General features: G+C 40.0%; 1 protein-coding gene across 2 annotated transcripts in view; it reads right to left on the bottom strand.

Annotated features, from left to right (window-relative positions):
• LOC136876521 (solute carrier family 35 member E2A) overlaps nucleotides 1-20,110 on the bottom strand; it is a 155,626-nt gene that overhangs the window by 84,617 nt on the left and 50,899 nt on the right. For both annotated transcript variants that reach the window (XM_067150538.2, XM_067150539.2), the window contains exons 7-8: nucleotides 12,965-13,168; nucleotides 5,994-6,153 (exon numbers count right to left, since the gene is read on the bottom strand). In XM_067150538.2, the coding sequence (XP_067006639.1) occupies nucleotides 5,994-6,153; nucleotides 12,965-13,168 (364 nt within the window). The remainder of the gene's footprint in view (nucleotides 1-5,993; nucleotides 6,154-12,964; nucleotides 13,169-20,110) is intronic.

Raw genomic sequence — 20,110 nt, 5'->3', positions numbered from 1 at the left:
AAGAATGTTACACGGTGACCTTCAATTGTACCCATGCAAAATGACTGTACTACACAAGCTAACAGATCTTCACAGGCAGAAGAGATTGCAGTACGCATTATGGACCCAAGATAAAGATCAAGTACTGTTTAACACTTGGCTCTCTGATGAAGCCTACAGTATTTTCATCTCAACAGGGCAGTTAATAAAAAAAATGTGCGATTTTGGGCTACAGAAAAACCAGACAAGACCTCAAAGTCGCATGGAAATGCGTGCTCGGATTGTGCAGCTCTGCAGTGAAATTCATGAAGACCTGTGCCCCCAAAGTCGTCAGAAACATGCGTACTCGTCTCGAAGAGGTTGTCGGCAGCAGTGGAGGCCACACTGAACATGTGATATAGTGAAATGTATTTCCAGGGTCCAAGCTACCTGTGTCTAAAATTTCGTTAGTGTTCTATGAAATATAAAGTTGTTATTCTAAAAGTAAATGTGTCAACTATTCGTGCGCCACCCTGTAGATATCGCTGCTAATAGTGAAACTAGGCATGCTGGAGAAGGACAACTCAAGGAGCATGGCGGTGGCTATACATTTTTCTGGAAAGGAAAATATGAAGGCGAATTAAGAATTCATGGAGTAGGTTTTGCAATAAAGAATGAGCTTATTCACAATCTTGATGAGTTTCCATCTGGAATTAATGAAAGACTCATGACACTCCGTCTGAAACTCAAGAACAACCAAACACCTACGGTAATCAGTGCGTATCCAATGTTGAAGTCAGAAGATGATCAAAAGGAAGTGTTCTATAACCAACTTGATGAACTCCTGTCGAATGTACCCAAGTCAAATAAATTTATTCTGCTAGGAGACTTTAATGCTCGGGTTGGTAGAGAATTGTCACTGTGGCTTGGAACTATTGGTAAAGAGGGTGTAGGTAAAGTCTACGCAAATGGAATCCCTCCTACTCACGAAGTGTTCTGAATATGACCTTGTCATTACAAATACACTCTTCCGCCAGAAGGATAGATTTAAAACAACATGGCAACATCCCAGATCAAAGCACGTGCACTTAACTGACTACATTACTGTCCACGTCAGAGATCAGCACGATGTTCATATAACCAAAGTTATGACCGGTGCTGATGTTTGTTGGCTTGACCAACGCTTAGTTTGATCTATGATGGCTATACAGGTTCCTCCAAAATGATGGATTCAGGGGAAGGCGATAAAACACAAACTAAATACTGAACAACTTAGGAACAACAGTATCAAATCTGTCTATCAGGTACTATTGGCTGATAAACTTCCAAATGAATACCCAGAAGATATTGAGCAGCACGGGTCATTATTAAAATCAGTTATTATAGCAGCTGGCAAAGAGGCAGTTTGTTTTAATAAGAGGAAACATCAAGAGTGGTTTGACGAGAACGACAAAGAAATATGCGAATTAATTAATGAAAAGCGGAAGGCCTACGATGCTTGGCAAAATGATCCAAAATCATTTCCTAAGAAACACAGATATTGACAATTCAAAACGAAAGTCCAGAAGAGATGCAGGATGATCGAGAATAATTGATGGATAGACAAATAAATGGAAATGGAGAATTTAATAGCCTCCAACAACACTAGTGTCTTCGTCAGTGCTACCAAAGCTATTTATGGTCCCTCCACCAGAGGTCTTAATTGTCTAAAATCCAAAGACAGTATTGAAGTTCTTAAAGACCCTGCCTCGACAGCTTCCCGCTGGAAAGAACATTTTCAAGACCTTCTAAACAGAAACTTGCATGTCAAGGGAGATGTGTTTGCTGATATTTCACAACAGCCAATTCAAGATCACTTAGGTGAAGTCCATTCCATTCAAAAAATCGAGAAGAGCATTCAACAGCTGGAGAATAAAAAGGCACCTGGACAAGATGGAATTCCAGCCAAGCTCTTCAAGGAGGATGGTCCTTTGCTAATTCAGCATACACACATGCTGATTGTAAAAATATGGAACACAGGAACAATTCCTGCTGATCTACGAGATGCTTCCATCATCACTATCTTCAAGAAAGGGGACCAGACTGTGTAACAATTATTGAGGAATATCATTACTCTCTTTTGTGGGAAAAATTTCTTGCCAGAGTATTGTCCAATGTCTACTGCCACCGACTGAAATGTGTCTACCAGAAACACTGTGCGGTTTCAGACCAAACAGAAATACAACCGATATGATTTTCAGTGCAAGACAAATGCAGGAAAAGTTTAGAGAGCAAAACCAACCCTTGTACATGGCTTTCAAGGCGTTTGATTCTGTTAGAGAATTCCAACTCTGATTGGATGTCCAAACAAATACATACAGATACTTCAACTGCTGCACAATGGCATGTTTGCTACTGTTCATTCCAATACAAGACAAAGAGACCTTTTCTGTATTTCTACTGGAGTCAAGAAAGGTTGTGTAACTGCTCCAACATTATTCTCAATATTTGCTGGAACTATACTACACCTTATGGATGATAAACTGCCATCAGGTGTAGAACTTTTGTATAGAACTGATGGAAATCTGCTTAAAATTATCACACTGCGAACTAAGACCAAGGTGTCCTCAGTGTCAGTTACAGAGTTTCAGTACACAGATGACAATGTTATTTTAGCCAACACAGAGAATCAATCCTCAATGCTTTTCTTCAAGCATATGAAAGAATCGGACTGGAAATTAATATTAATAAGACTAAGATCTTTTACCAGCCAGCACCAGATTCCAATAAGAGAACTCCGGCTATCACAATCAATTGCCAATCTCTGCAGAAGATAAATCATTTTCCTTACCTTGGAAGCCACCTCTCAACACGTGCAAACAAAGATGCAGAAATCCAATATCATTTAAGATGTGCTAGTGCGGATTTCAGTCGTCTCCTGAGAAGAGTATCTGACAATCATGATATCAGTGTGAGAACCAAACTCTACGTTTACAATGCTGTTTTAATCCCTACTCTTATCTATGGTTGCAAGACCTGGACAACTTACAGGAGAAACCTCAAATACCTGGAAAAATGTCATCAACGATGCATGCGGAGAATACTGAAAGTTAAATAGCAAGATCATCAAACGAACATTAGTATCCTGGAGGAAGCCAACACTACAAGAATGGAGGCAAAGATAGTCAGGCACACTACAAGAATGGAGGCAAAGATAGTCAGGCATCAGCTATGCTGGGCAGGCCATATCGTCCGTATGCCAGATACACGCCTCCCCAAAAAAAAAAAAAAAAAAAAAAAAAAAAAAAGTCAAGTACTCCCAACTAAAGAATGGCTAGCGTAACCATGGAGGGCATCTCAAAAGGTGTCATAAGGTCAGTTGGGAAACTACAGCCGAGGATAGGCCCAAATGGCATAGCACTGTATACAACGGAGTTGAACATCTAGAACAAGATAGGAGAAGATTAGAAGCAGAGAGGAGAAACTGCAGGAAAGAACGAGCGAATGCAAGGGATGGTGTTCTTGCACAACGATCTGCTGCAACAACTAGTGTGTGCTGTCACTGCAATAAAATCTGTGCATCCAGAATCGGACTGTTCAGCCATCTGAGACGACACAATTAATACGTGCATTGTATTTATTTACTATGTATTCGTTGACGAATGAAATGCCTATTATGATGATGACTACAATTACTTTGATGATAACAATGATTATGGTTTTATGGGGTCAAATATTAAGATCGTAGTCCCTCGATTTCTGCTGATGAAATACTCAAGACAGCACTGAAATAACACAGCTTTTGTGATACCGAAAATTACCATTCAGGCTAGTTGTTTTAAGTGAGTTATGACAATGTGTGCAGGATGACATGTACAATTTCATTCAAAAAATTTCAAAGTTCACAGACTATTTTCTACATGCATTTTCAAAAGAATATATCCAGTAAGCTGCCTCCTTCATGGTGCACTGTACTATTTTTAATGAAACTACATTGAAAGTAGGAAAGATCATAACATGAACATAAAGTTGGAATTCAAGAGAACAAATCAGGATAAATATATATTTTTTTTTTTGCTAGTTGTTTTACGTCGCACCGACTTAATATTATTTCAAACAGATAGGTCTTACGGCGACGATGGGACAGGAAAGGGCTAGGAGTGGGAAGGAAGCAGCCGTGGCCTTAATTAAGGTACAGCCCCAGCATTTGCCTGGTGTGAAAATGGGAAACCACGGAAAACCATTTTCAGGGCTGCCGACGGTGAGGTTCGAACCTACTATCTCCCGAATACTGGATACTAGCCGCACTTAAGCGGCTGCAGCTATCGAGCTCGGTAAAATATTAATTTATAGGATGGGGACTAAGGTACTGGAATAAATTATCAAGAGAAATGTTAGACTAAATTTCCAAGTTCTTTGAAAAGAAAAGGCTAGGTGAACAATTGATGGGGAATCTTACCATCTGGTGACAGCCCGAATGCAGACCACTGATTGATTGATTGACCATGATATATGCTAAAAGTGATTTTGAAAAATTCCTCAATAGTGCTGAGAGTAATTGCTTATTTAAAAAAAAAAAAAATCAGTTTAATGAATCGTCAAAAAAATCAGTGATTTATTAAATATTAATCCTAATTGAATGGCTTACATAAATAATTCCTCTATTAAAATTGTACCGGAGGTACACATTCTCCGTGCATTTGAATTTTTGCAGCCAATTAAAACTGGGGGTGTGTACAGGCATTCTGCCTACCGAGTTCTGGAACTTTCCCCTCTGCTATAAAAGTTGGGAGCTTTTAGCCCATTTTGTCTTCTTCATCGCTCCAGTCTAGAGTGCATACGGTGTTAATGGAGGCATGGGCAGTCTTGCCTGTTGTTGGAAGGCCCACCAGCTCAAGGTAATGGCAGACATCTCTTAAATATGTGATAGCTCAAGAAAGTTAACTTGAGGGGAAGGTTTCAACATTCTTAATGTAAATTTCTAAAGTTCAATATCTTCTTTTAAATGTAAATTTTTAGGTAAAGTATAAATAAGGACTCTTTTCAAATCCCTGCCGGGAAATATGATACTTAGGGAATAAAGAGTTTCACCCTCCTAATTCCCATTCAACTTGGTATGGGAGTGACTATGTTTTTCTAAAACTCTAAATTTTTAACACTATTTTGGAACTTAATATATCTCCACCTAGTCACCCTCTGTAGTATAGGCTTAGCCTCTGTAAATTAGGGCCATAAGCCCATGTAGGATTTTAAGTGATTTTTCAAAAAGGTTTCAAAACGAGTGCAAGTGCTTTGCCTCCTAGCATTTTGTTCATGGCCGATTTTATTAAACATTTTCTTTCTGTACATTTAGGCCATTCAGAATAGGCACTTACTGTCCCTGTTTAAATTCTAGTTATTTATAGACAATTGAGGATCAGACAGTTGAGCAGAAATGACAGTAAACACTGTTTTCAAAGTGATCTAGTGTAATATCTTGATAAGATACTTGTGCCTTTGAGAGGCCCGGCTGTAGTAAATTTTGGAGCTCAGTCCCCTAGATTGTAAACTGAGTGGAGCAAAAGTGATCTTTGATATAGTGTTAACTTTGGAGCTACAAGCTCTTTTTGTAAATTACTGTGTACCTGAAGTTTGACTTAAGTCATTCCTGTTATCTGAGCTGATGAGCTCATCGCTATTCTCTTCAACTGTTATTTGTTGTTGTTCATTCAGATTATTTATCAAACTTAAACTCATAAAAAAAATTAAATTTTAGTGTTTTAAATGCTTTGATCTTTTGTCTGTCCACCCATTCACGCCCACACCTTCTTGCTCTCTGCAATCCACAATATTACCATAACAAAAATACAATAAGTTTAAAACTATAATTATCTTTAAATCTCCTTCTAAAGATCACGTAAGTGTAAGTTTGAAAGTTTGATTTTTAAAATAACTTTTTTGATAATTAGATGAAATGAGAATGTACATTACAATCTATACTCAAACACAACATACAACAGAACAGAAAGAAAAACTAAATGTAGCATTACTTAAGAGACACTTCCTTTACCACTGACCTTATTTTGATTAAGCCTGTCGAATTCCTGTGCCTTGTTGTATAGCAAGACACCAACGATGACTATACAGGTACCAAGACCACTCAATAGGGTAACAGGATTACCAAATAAGAGCACCGATAACCAGATTAGAAATGCTCGTTTTGCTGTGTTGGCAACACTGAAACAAAGAGATTGCAATTTTAATACTAGATAATTCCACCCACACCAAAGTCTAAATTTAACAGAGAACCAGCTACGAAGTAGAACAGAAATGCATCAAGAAAAACATAAGAACAATAGGAGGGAAAGCAAGAAGAAGGATAAATTAAAAATATAACCCCCGACAAGAACAAATTCTACATCTCCAGATCTAATATTTCCGGCCATAGATAAAATCAATCAGAATCTAATAATGTTTACTTCTAGGTCTTTGACATGTGGTCTTATGTTAAACCCAGCAAAAACGCAAGCCATCATCCTTGGATACCCGAAACTACTCGCGAAGGTCGATCGAACAGCGATCCCATCTATAAGGTTATGTAATACTAACATACCATTCACGTCATCAGTGAAAGTCCTAGGCATTACTTTTGATGATGACATGTCATGGAAAATGCGTATTATGAACATCACCCAAAAAACATTCTCTGCACTTCACATGTTGTGCGGGTATAAATATTTATTTCCTCAAAAACTAAAAAAAGAAGCTCTGGTTTTTCCTCATTTTGACTATTGTGACGTGATTTATAGAGATGCTGGGTGCAAGTTATTGAGTAGATTACAACGTGGTCAAAATGCATGTGTGAGATACATCTGTAACCTACGGTACTATGACCATGTAACTTCTTCATACAACCACCTATCTCGGCCCCGACTAGAAATCTGTTGCACTGTGCATACCCTATGCCATCTGCATAAAAATTTTCATTCTTCACAGCCATTTTTTACCTTACTTCATATTTCAAATACCTATCTTCTTATCACAGTCTTAACACCAGATCTACTAATAATTCCATCCTTGCTTTACCTACCCACAGATCTGCCATCTACGATAAATCATTCACGGTAATTGCCCGTCGTGAGTGGAACCTCCTTCCCAAAAGTATCAGAAGGTTAAGCGCTATTCGCACTTTCAAGGAAGTATTGTGGAAACATTTCATGCACCATTAAGGATCATCTGTAAACTTGATGCTGCTACTCACGACCATTCTATTGTCATGGATGTTCTGGTAGAAGATTAGTCTAAAATTCTTACCAGGTCTGTTTTTCAAATTTTATTAAATTTTATGTACTATCTCTTTTTTACATGTAGGATATTAGTTTTAAGAATTTATCCTTTTATTATATCTAATTTACTTAATCCTAATTTAATTTTATCACTCATCATTCTTGTATTACTATTAATTTAATTAGTATTAAATCTATTATTGTAAAGTGATACAATGTAATATATATATATTTCAGTGCTTGGTTAAATGGAACAGGCCTTAATCTTGCCAGGTAAAATAAAACATTACTAACTACTGAATAATCCCGAACACCACCCGCACTTTTCCCCCCAAAATATTGGTTCTAAATCTTGGGTGCGGGTCGCAATCAAGCCGTTCATTCTCGTAAATATTGACTACGTTTACATGAAGTATTGAAATAGATTTGAATACAGTTACCGTACTCATTATACCACATGTAAACAGGCATTCAGGTCTTGCTGTGTTTTAGTTGCGTTCTAGAAAACCAGATTGATTTTTTCTCAATACAGCTACAGTGGCATGTAAACGTGAAATGTAAGGTAATGAAATACAGTAAATCAAAGAATATGGGTACATACGTGGTAAATATGAAAAGCCCTGCTGCGGATGCTTGATTGTCATTTGTTTCACAAGTGTTGCTGGCATGCTGGGTGCTCGAACAGCTGATCTCGCGGAATATCATACTTTGCAAGAATCAAGACTGTTGGTTACAGAAGTCTACCTCGCTCACATTCGAGTTCCATATCTGTCCCTTAAAAGTGCCGTCTCGATAGTAAGCGATGCATTCAAAATGGCATCTGCGGTCATTTACTGTGCGTGAGAAACTTAAAGTTGTAAGTGAAGCTGAAATATATGGAAACTGTTCGCAGAAAGTAGGATATTGATGAATCATGTATTCGTGATTGTCGGAAGAAGGAAAAACTTCTAAAAAGTAACGGCGATCGCAGAGCGTTCCGCAGGAGGAGTGAAGTGTTTCCGGAAATTGAAGAACGACTCCACAAATTTGTGAAAGAAATACGCGAGTTAGGATATGGTGTTTCTAGTGATATGTGTCAATTGAAAGCACTAGAGATCTCAAAAGAACTCAAAATACAGGTTTTTTTTTTTTTTTTTGCTAGGGGCTTTATGTCGCACCAACACAGATAGGTCTTATGGCAACGATGGGATAGGAAAGGCCTAGGAGTTGGAAGGAAGCGGCCGTGGCCTTAATTCAGGTACAGCCCCAGCATTTGCCTGGTGTGAAAATGGGAAACCACGGAAAACCATCTTCAGGGCTGCCGACAGTAGGATTCGAACCTACTATCTACCGGATGCAAGCTCACAGCCGCGCGCCTCTACGCGCTCGGCCAACTCGCCCGGTACACAGGGTTTTACTGCAAGCCGCGGATGGATCTGAACTTTTATCGGAGAAAGGGATATTGCATTCGGAGACATACATCTATTTCACATCATTTCCCTGGGGAGTATGAAGAAAAATTAACAGCCTTTCAACGTCACATTATTCATTTGAGGAAGCAAAATTCTTACTTGCTATTGCAAACTGGGAATGCTGACCAGATACCTGTCTATTCTGAAATGCCGTTGGAATATACAGTGGATACGAAGGGTTCTAAAAGTGTAACCATCAAAACAGGCGGTAACGAAAAGCAATGATGCACAGTAATGTCGTGCGTATTAGTGGATGGAACCAAACTCCCTCCATATGCGGTTCTGAAAAGGAAAATATTTCCGAGAGAAAACTTGCCGTCTGGTGTTATTGTTAGAACACACAAGTAAGGCTGGATGGACAGTGCGTTAGTTGAGGACTGGGTGAAGTGCATTTGGCAACGTCGCCCAGGAGCTTTGTTACAAAAACGAAACATGTTTGTGTTGGGCAGTTACCAAGGACATACAACTGACGCCGTAAAAGATATGAGGAGGAAAGGCAAAACCAATCTTGCAATAATTCCTGGAGGACTCACTTCTACTCTACAGCCATTGGATGTGTGCGTGAACCGGCCTTTCAAAACTGCAATGAAACAGTTGTACACCAAATAAATGACTGATGGTGATCACGCATTAACAACAACCGGACGAGTGAAAAGGCCTGAAGTGGGACTAATATGCAGCTGGATCAAGACCGCATGGGCATGCATTCCCAACGATCTAGTGTCCAAAACCTTTAAGAAATGTGACATTTCAAATTCAGTGGACAGTAGTGAGGACGACTATTTGTGGAAAGATGCCAGCGACGAAAGTTCCTATGGTGAAACTTCAGATGACGACGGTGCATTGTGAATGATCTGAGCATTTGACCTATTTTATTTTATGATTTTTGTGATGATTTTATTAATTGTAAGCTGTTTGAATTTATATTTGTGGTATATTTGAAGAAAATTAAATAGGTATGTAAGTTATTTGATTTTTTTCCGTATTTTGCAGTCTCAAATTCAGGGTGTGGGTCTTATTCGGTGGCAGGTGGTATTCGGGATTATACGGTAACTAACCAACCTTCACACTCTATCATCTTCATAGACAGGCTAGAATTTTATTACTGGATGAGTCCACCCGTTACAATGTCTGAATATAACAGAGAACCAGCAAAGGACAGAAATGCATAAACAAAAACATAAGGACAAGAGGAGGAAAAGCAACAGGAAGGATAAATTAAAAAAATTGACATGTGACAAAAACAAACTCCACATCATCACACACTGACATCTTCGTAGATGGGCTATCTCATCATTAATCCCAGATCTTCTACATCATCTGTTCCTTATCAGCCCTCAATAAGTTATCCTTCGTAATTTCAGCATTTGGAGATCCATACCATCCTGATGGTGAAATGTACGAGGACGGTTTGAAAAGTTCTCGGAATCACCACTAGATGTCAGTGCTAGAGCAACGAGGTTCCCGCGCAATAATCACACATCCTTTGTGAGTGAACACGTGGCGCGTCAGTGCTCTAGCTGCAGGAGTGTGGTAGTGACGACTCTTTGTTGTTGTTCCCGCGTAGTGATTTGTGACAATGGAAAAAACTGAGATTCGAGCAGTGATTAAATACTTTGTAAAGAAAGGTATGAAAGCAAAGGAAATTCATGCCGACTTTCAGAACACACTGGGGGACTCTGCTCCTTCATTTTCAACTGTTGCCAAGTGGACCAGCAAGTTTAAATTTGGTCGGGAGAGCTTGGATGATGATCCGCGTAGTGGACGGACAAAAAGTGTTACAACCCCAGAATTTATCGCAAAAGTGCATAAAATGGTCATGGAGGATCGTCGACTGAAAGTGCGGGAGATTGCTGAAGCTGTAGGGATGTCTTCTGAACGGGTATATTATATTTTAACCGAAGAATTTGGTATGAAAAAATTATCTGCAAGATGGGTGACGCGGCTCTTGACATTAGACAATAAACGCACCAGATTGGAAATGTCCGAACAAAGTCTGGCCCATTTTCAGTGCAACCAACAAGATTTTTTGCGCCGGTTTGTGACTACAGATGAAACTTGGGTCCACTACTATACCCCAGAGACAAAACAGCAGTCAAAGCAGTGGAAACGTGCTGATTCACCACCACCAAAGAAAGCAAAGGCAGTGTGTTCGGCTAGAAAGGTCATGGCCTCAGTTTTCTGGGAAACAAAAGGCATTCTGCTGATAGATTATCTTCCTACTGGCCAAACAATTATGGGGCAATACTATGCAAACCTCCTAGACCAACTACATGAAAAGATACGCGAAACAAGGCCTGGTTTGGCACGGAAAAAGGTCATCTTTCTTCAGGACAACACTCTGCCGCACACAAGTGTTATTGCCATGGCAAAACTTCATGAACTGGGGTACGAATTGTTGCCACATCCACCTTATTCACCTGATTTGGCACCATCAGACTTTCATCTATTCCCCAAGCTGAAAATTTTCCTCAGTGGACGGAGATTTTCTACAAGGGAAGAACTGACAGCTGAATTGGAGAGGTATTTTGCAGGTCTGGAGGAATCTCATTTTCGAGATGGGATCAAGGCATTGGAACATCGCTGGACCAAATGCATTAGTCTACAGGGAGACTATGTTGAAAAATAAAAGCAGTTCCACTGAGGTAAGGTACTTAATTCTAGTACATTCCGAGAACTTTTCAAACCACCTACGTAGTAAGAACAGATAAACATACGAAAAGCAAGAGAGAAAAAGAAAGTTCTTGCAAATGATTATTCCTGTTCCACTGCAAATATAGCAGAATATATTACTATGTTTGGTACTGTACAGAAGTTTTGAATCAGAGGTGGTAGTGGCTTGCTCATATGCACTAATTCAGCACAATATTAGAGCTTCTTGAGTCTAGCCACCATGGAAAAAGAAAATAATATTCATGCAGATTTTACACAACAGTACCTACTTACATGTTTGAAAGACTGGAGAATTCATCATATTTCAAAATTAACAAGCAGCTTTTTACAGATGGCATAATCTGCCTCCTCTGATGTAGCATTTTTTCAACAAATACCCAGTTAATGTTAACACAAACTGCAGAGAGTACAACTGAAGTCACTTCATGATGATGAAGAATCTGGTTAGTAGGGCTCAGAAGTTGACGAATATTTTTTTTTTTTTTTTTTTTTTTGCGAGTCCAACGATGAGGCCCAACACCCAATATAATACATGTTCATTCTGGGTCACCGTAGGCCAGAAAATGGTGAGTTTTATTCATCCTTTTGTGCCTTTCCTTGGTATTTTTTACATTAGTCCTTTTTTATCCTTTTCTAAGTCTTAACGGCTTTCTTTTTTGGAATTTCACCTTCTTTCGACTACATTTTTACTGACCATTCTCAATTTGAATCATCATTAGTTCATCCATTATGTCTTAAACATCTTTTCAGTAGTAAGAGATAAAATGAAATGAAATTTTTAAAAATGAAACTGATGCTTGAAAGTAAACAGGGGTATCAAATTATATGCAAGGTAAGTGAACTGTCGGCAGCCCTGAAGATGGTTTTCCGTGGTTTCCCATTTTCACACCAGGCAAATGCTGGAGCTGTACCATAATTAAGGCCACGGCTGCTTCCTTCCTATTCCTAGGCCTTATCCGCCCCATCGTCACCATAAGACCTATCTGTGTCGGTGCAACGTAAAGCAAAATACCAAAATTTCAGTGTGATTCGTATTGACAGTTATCAGTTACAAAATAAAATGTTAATTAAGGTCAACCTAATCAGTACTTGTATTATTCGTGATGAGTTACAATTGGTCAGTACATATTTTGGCTTGTTTCAAGTTATCATCAATAGGAAACATTTTATCATGGGGTACATTAAACGTTTAGTCATGAGTGAGAGGAACAGTCTTACGAGAGTTTAAGAACCTCTGCTCGGGTGATTAATTTCATTTCCTCATGAAATTTTGTAAAATATTTTATTACATGATCTCTGGAAGGATTTCATTTGAAGCAAAAAATTTAAACAGGGAATGATTATTTCCAAATGTTGCAATTATTACAACATTGAAAATTGATATGCCAAATTAATATTGAAATTACTTCCATGCTGTTTTACTTACAGGAGTTAGATGATTCACGTTACAACAAGATGTAGAAAAGGCAAGGCTGATTAGTGAAAAATATCCAGCATTTGGTTTAAGATACCTTTAATATACATATATTTTAATGCAAATTTATGCTATTTCTTTTTTTAACATTCCATTTTGGTATTTAGGGATACTTTGGAATTCAATATCTAAAATATAGACTGTGGTGATTGTACTATACTTACCTGTGAGTTACTGGGCTTATGTAGTCCATTAACACATAGGCTGTGATGCTTTGGAAATGGAAGAAGATACCATTAAGAATAAATGCACAGAAAAGAGGGAAGTCAGTCGTCTTCTGGATACCAGATAAATCCACAAGGAAGAGTGATGCCGGGATCTGGACAATCACTGAGGCAATACTAGTGTAAAACTGCAATTCTGCTGGCCTGTATAATAAAACAAAAACAATATTAATAATATCTTCAATCATTCCCGTATGGAAAAAATAAACTTAACAAAATTAAAGGAAAAGATGCAATATTCTTGAAAAGTTTTGTAAATAAACAGTCATTATGTAAATATATGTACCACACACACAGGGTGATTTACATAAACCAGGTGGTTTTCAAAATGACCCAACCCCATTTCTGTTTGATAGCAGACAGGAAGGTGAGATTGCTTTCAAACCTGAAGAATCTCTGGGAGAATCACGAACATGTGCCCCAACAATACGCAAGTTATACTTTGTTAAGCCTCAATTTTGCTTCTTGTATGCTTGCTTGCTTGTTTGTTTGTTTTACCATACATTCATTCAAGATGCAGTACACATTGCTTCAGTGCATGTTTCTCATGAAAAATGATTGGATTACAAAGTCCATCGTAGGCATGCAAAGGGCGTTCAGGAGAGAGTATGGTGTGCATCATCCTGCTAAGGCAGACAAGATACTGACTATTGTGAGAAAGTTGGAAACAAAAGGGTCTTTGTTGAACGAGTCTGGCAAGCATAGCACATCTGGTTTGGCAGAGGTGGCAGATGTTTAGGCTTGTGTGCTTCGATCTCCTAAGAAATTGTTAAGTCATCTGACTCAGGAGGTAAGGTATTTGTATTCCAAGTATCAAAGAGTGACCATGGTAAATAAAATGAGGCCATACAACATTACTGCCATTCACGAGTTGCAGGAGCTGGATAAGAAAAAGGAAACCACATTTCCCTTTGTAAAAATCAAATGATCATAAATATATCTTCTGGTCATGTTCATCCATCAACAGCTGTTAATTTCAGATGGCAACCAGCCGTAAGAAATAGCCTGTACGGTTGCTAGGTAACATTGTCTAACCATCCACTTCCGTCACACATTTTGTCGAGTCAAGTTTAAGTTGACCCCCAGCCATAAGACATAATTATTTACATCAAAAAGAGTCCATTACAAAACATGGTTCTTCGATTTTACTGTACATCTACTGGGATTTCTGAACATCAAGTGGTCTACAGATCGGGCCTTGTTCCATCCGACTGGTTACATGAATTCTCAAAATAGCCGTATTTGGGCCACACACAACCCACATGGTATTCATGAAAGAACCCTGTACCCACAAAATGTCAGAGTTTGGTTTGCAGTCTTACAAACAAAATGGTGGTTCCATTCTTCTTGGATACTATGAACAGAGTCAAGTAAAAAAAAAAATTTCCTGCAATTTGTAAAGCAACTAGACAAAGAGCTAACTCAGGATTATTTTCGGCAACACGTCAACCGAGTCTTTCACTCTGATCAGCAGCTTCTTTGAGGACAGAGATCTCTAAGAAGTTGAGGCCACCACAATCATTGGATTTAACGACACCAGATTATTTCCTGTCAGGTTATCTAAAAGATAAAGTGCATCAAACTCGACCAGGAAAACAACTGAACATTTGAAGACCAACATCATGACTGAAATCAATGGAATAGATGAGGAAAATATTGCAGAGAACTCCCAGAAGCACGGGGTGATATACACAGCTGTCTCTACAGGAAGATGTGATGGTAAATGAATCTCTCACAGTTTCTTCACATTTGGATCATCTTCCTATCAGCTACCAGACAGAGATGGGAGTAGTTTTGAAAACCATCCAGTTCATATAAATCACCCTGTATAAAATCCATCATCACACTTTCTGTCCACCTGTGGGTCTATCCAAGGATGTTTTTGGTTTCACAACAAGCTAGGAAGCTCAAACATTGCATGCTTTTTCCCTCCACATGACGGAATTTTGTCCCGCAAGTGTTCTTTTACATGCCAGTAAATCTACACACGAGGCTGATGTATTTAAGCACCTTAAAATACCACCAGACTGAGCCACCAGGATCGAACCTGCCAAGCTGGGGTCAGAAGGCCAGCACCTTTACAGACTGAGCCACTCAACCGGCGAAATTCTTTAAGTAACAAGAGAAAGGTCCGAAAAGATAGCTGTCTCCTTGTTCCACCATCTTATTCGACAGCTAATGCAAGAGGTCTTCCCTGTTAGGCAGTTTCAGTATTCATCCTATCTACATACTTCCATAGTGTAATGGTTAGCACTATTGGTAGCTGATTCCACAGACTATGGTTCAATTCCAGGTACTGCCAGAAATTTAAGTTTGACAACAAGGCTGGTCAGTGATTAAAAAGGTACACACAGCTCATCTCCATTAGGGGCACGTACAAAAAAAGCATAGTCACCTTGTGACAAGGATACAAATTTAATTTTTAGCATCGATTCTCCTTGCCTTCATGACTTGTTATTCTTACTCTTTGCAGTAATGACAGCATACATAACACTGACCTGTGAACTCAAACATACTGATCATTGCATGAATTTTACATAGTGATCTTTTATATTTCAGGCATACTAATTCCGGAACTGAAGTCAGTTTTCCCCTATCACATCAGGTTTTTGTGCAAATTCAAAATGAAAATTTGATAAATATGCAGCAAGCGCACATGCAAGATTTCTATTATCACATGTAAAGAACGCTTCTTTCTTATTATTTTCACCCATCTGAACACACCTATCTTACACTGGTATACCTATGAACATAATATAAAGATATGTAGTGTATTGTGTTAACAGATCTGTAGAAAAACACAGCCACATGGACCAAAATTTACCGCGAATTAAGCCTCAAAATGTACTGAGAATGGTAAGTCTACGATTTCAATTTTATAAGGTCCTACCTTAGTATAAGAAACGTCTTTGCCTTGCTTTTTGTGTGTGAGGAGTAGTTGGACCTTCTCCTTTAGTAACCAGCAGTAATCTGCCAGCATGTTTTTATTCCATTTCCTGTAGATCCTGATGGAATCTTTCTCCTTGCTCTTCGCTCAGCATTCCTAGGTACTCATAGAAATAGTCTTGATGTGAATATAACGTGCACTTTCAAGCTCATTTTGCAGCCTAAATCTTGGAAAGAAACAAGCAATCCATCCAACATTTGTTTGTAGTCTGAATCCTTTGTGTTTCCAAGAAAGCTTTTGTCAAGATTCCGGAATGCTGTCCATGCCGATCGCTCTGCAGTGCACATAACGTCTTCAAAAGAAGCATCAGAAAGAAGTTTTCCAATATCTGGACCTGTGAAAATACCCTCCTTGATTTTGGAATTACTAATGCCTGGGAATCGATGACACAGGTACTGAAAGCATTCAGCTTCATTGTTTAGGGCCTCAACGAATTGCTTCAAAAGCCCTAGTTTGATATGAAGCGGAGGTAACAGTATTTTGCTCTTGTGAACGCGAGTTTCTTGTTTTTCGACCCTACAATCCATTGTCTACGTGGCCATTCTTTTCGAGTCCAGTGATGTAACCTTGCTCAACTGTCCCACGCGCACAGAAAGCAGAGTTGCTTTGTCTAAGCTCCTTGTAAACCTAACAGAATACCTATCACTTTGAAAACACCACACACTTGTGTTCCTGGTACTTCAGTTTACACAACAGCATTTCGAGATTTCCATGTTTCCCACATAATAATGAATGAGCAACGGGAATGGATGCAAGTTTGTTTTCACTGTGAAGAAGGACAAACTTCAAACTACGCTTGGAGGCATCGATGAAAAGTCTCCAGTCAATAGGGTCATACCGTGGTGCTTCTAGTTTTAAGATAACCTCCGGAATGTTGCTGCAGTAAACCAAAGCTTCCTCTTCAGGAGAGAAGGGTATAAATTCTCGTTCACGATGTCTGTACCAATAGTATGTCATCCCTGGTGCCAACATGTTCCTTTCACAAAGTCTAGACCCGAGTAACTCAGCAGATTCCTTTGTAAGGCCAAGATTTTGAACAAAGTCATTTAAAGCACTTTGCTCGAACAGTCTCGGTTCTTTTTCAACACATTCAGGGGAGAAATCACAGCCAGAGTTAGTGCCCGCCATTTCTGCGTCAGATTCAGAAGATGGACAATCCCGTTAATGTTCTGGATGTTGTGGTACCAGTGTATCAGGGCCATGAGGAACGGGTAAAATTGCAGATCGAACATTGCTTGGATATACAATGTTACCTTTGTTGCTGCTGTTGAATCCCTTCACATTCATAGAACAGTAGTACCAGTGAGTACTGTCATCTGGGAGTTCTTGCCACACCATTGGAATACCGAATGGCAATGCAGTTTGCTTACCATTCACCCATTGGCGTAACTGCTCTATACAGGTTCTACAAGCCTAATGTGTTGCCAACGGCTTGTCTTGGTCTCCAAGTTTCAAGCAGTTTCAAAGTAGGCATAGTAGGTCTTTCTCACAAACTCGGTTATATTGCGCCGCTGTCTTATCGGCACGAAACTTCCACATACACAGCAGAATGCATCTGGTTTGTTCTTGCAGCCAAGTCATGGCGTGTTGATAGATGTAAGTTCAATAAAAATATTAACACAGTACGTCACTCACATATAGAATGCTTATGAAGACAAAAATCTCTTTTCACTAGCAAGCGAAACACAACTCCGACTGTCGCAGACGAAGCACAACGAGAGAATGAAGCCACTCAACCAAGACCGCGTGTTGACAGCTATGTGATACATAGTTGCCGGCTCTACACTCTGAGCATGATAATACAGGACTACGAGATGACTGGAGGACGTCGAATCAATAAAATATCAAAATAAATGAATAAATGAATACGGAAATCTAAATTAAAGCAACACTCTTCCTAACAACATACGAAGTGCATTAGTGCATGTGATGAAATAAACATAATAATGTGATGTGATGGGGTAAAATTAACATCAGATCCTGATTCAGGATGCAGAAGTCAAAAAGCAATACACACCGTGCAGTTAGGGGCGCACAGCTGTAAGCTTGCATCCAGGAGATAGTGGGTTTGAACCCCACTGTTGGCAGCCCAGAAAGTGTTTTTTCCCCTTTCCTATCCCATCGTCATCATAAAACCTATCCGTGTCAGTGCGACGTAAAGCAGCTTGCAAAAAAAATCACAGGACAGTGAACTGAATGTTGTTGAAGGTTGGTGCTTTGTGGCATTTATTCTCCAAGTTATATTCTTCTGAGGAAGATATTGACACTTAAATTGAGTTCTTAGCAGTAATTGTTATCTTTCATGGGCCTGATTTTGTACTTCAAAGTACTTTTATACTAGATTTCTAGAGCGAGTTCGCTACACAGCTTGCGTGACGTAGCTGTTAGCTTGTATTTGGGAGATGGTGGGTTCTAACCCCACTGTCGGCAGCCCTAAAGATGGTTTTTGGTGGTTTCCCATGTAGACACCAAGCAAATGCTGGAACTGTTCCTTAGTTGAGGGCATGATGGCTTCCATCTTAGTCCTGTCCTATCCTATCCTATCGTCACCATAAGATCAGTCTGTGTCAGTGCGATGTAAAAGAAAAACGTTCTGGATTAAACTCTGCTATGTCTTGCCTGATAGAAGGACTGTTTCCTCATCTCTTATTCCGGCAGCATCTGAAGTGTATATGACACTCATTCTTCAACATATTTTATAATGTCAGGCCCAAGTGGCCGTTTCAATACAGGTCCTTGGACATCTAAGAATACACAGAAATACATAGCAATCACTGCGATTTTTACACATGAAGGTTTCTAAATATTAGTTTTTGGAGTGTAAACTGACTTAGCAAATGTCATGGGATAGTCACCTAATAGCGTGTGGGGCCTCCTCTGGCCCTGCGAACTGTAGTGAGACGCCGTGGAAGTGAGTCGACAAGTCCTTGGTAGTCCTCTGGACGCAGCTGACACCCAATCGTTTGCAGAGTGGCCGCCAATGCTGGTCTGTTCGTGGGTGTAGGATCCATGGCACGGAGCCTGCGTTCCAGGACATCGCAGATATGCTCGATAGGGTTCATATCGAGGCTTCTGGGTGGCCATGGCAGTCGTTGGACCTCCATTTCATGTTCCTTCAACCATTCCCGGGCGACATGGGAGCGATGTGGCGGAACGTTATCATCTTGAAACACCGCAGAACCGTCTGGGTGCTGGAAGGCCAAAAATGGGTGGAGATGGTCTCTGAGCAGCTCAACATTCTGCGTACCATTCAAAGTCTCTTCCAGAACAACTAGGGGGCCTATTCCATACCAGGAAAATGCACCCCAGACCATAACAGAGACACCAGCGCCCTGGACCACACCTTCAAGGCAGGCGGAATCCATCGCTTCATGTTGTCTGCACCATACACGGTGCCTCCCATCGGCATGGTGCAGTTGAAATTGTGATTCGTCCAACCATATCACGTTACGCCATTGTTCCAGCGTCCACCCCTGGTGACTGCCGACAAATGCGAGTCGTCGTGCCCGATGACGTTGGGTTAACAGTGGCAACCGTGTGCAGCGCCAGCTCCCATACCCCATAGGACCCCATGTTCCTACGGATTGTACACTGGGAGACGTGTCTAGCATGGCCTGTGTTGAAATGAGCTGTGATTTGTTGCATGGTTGCCCGTCTGTCACTATTGACAATCCGTCTCAGATGTAACCGGTCACGGTCATCGAGGGTGGCTGGACGGCCAGTCGTTCGCCTGTTGTGGACGGTGACACCCGCATTCAACCATTCACGATACACCCTACACATGGTTGATCGTGAAGCCGAATTCCCGCACCACTTCCGAAATCGCACTTCCCATACTTCAGGTACCGACCATCATACCCCATTTGAATGGCATCAGCTCACGATGACGTTCCATGTTATACCTGTCACATGCACAGCCACTGCTCACAAGGTCTCCTATACAACTGCCGCTGGTACAGGGGGCATGTTGTGCGCAGACAACACACCTGCGGATCAGTGCTCCGCTATCCCATGACACTTGCTCAGTCAGTGTATATGGGTCACTGCAAACATTTTCTAGGAATAGTCAAGAATGTGAGTAACGAGCTGACGAAAGGCAGAGTGGGAGAGAAGAAAGTGAGATGAAGATATAGCACTGC

This window comes from Anabrus simplex, chromosome 6 (genome assembly GCF_040414725.1).
Source record: "Anabrus simplex isolate iqAnaSimp1 chromosome 6, ASM4041472v1, whole genome shotgun sequence".
Lineage (NCBI taxonomy): Eukaryota > Metazoa > Arthropoda > Insecta > Orthoptera > Tettigoniidae > Anabrus > Anabrus simplex.
Note: the sequence above shows the minus strand (reverse complement) of the source record. Positions and strands in the feature narration are given on the sequence as shown.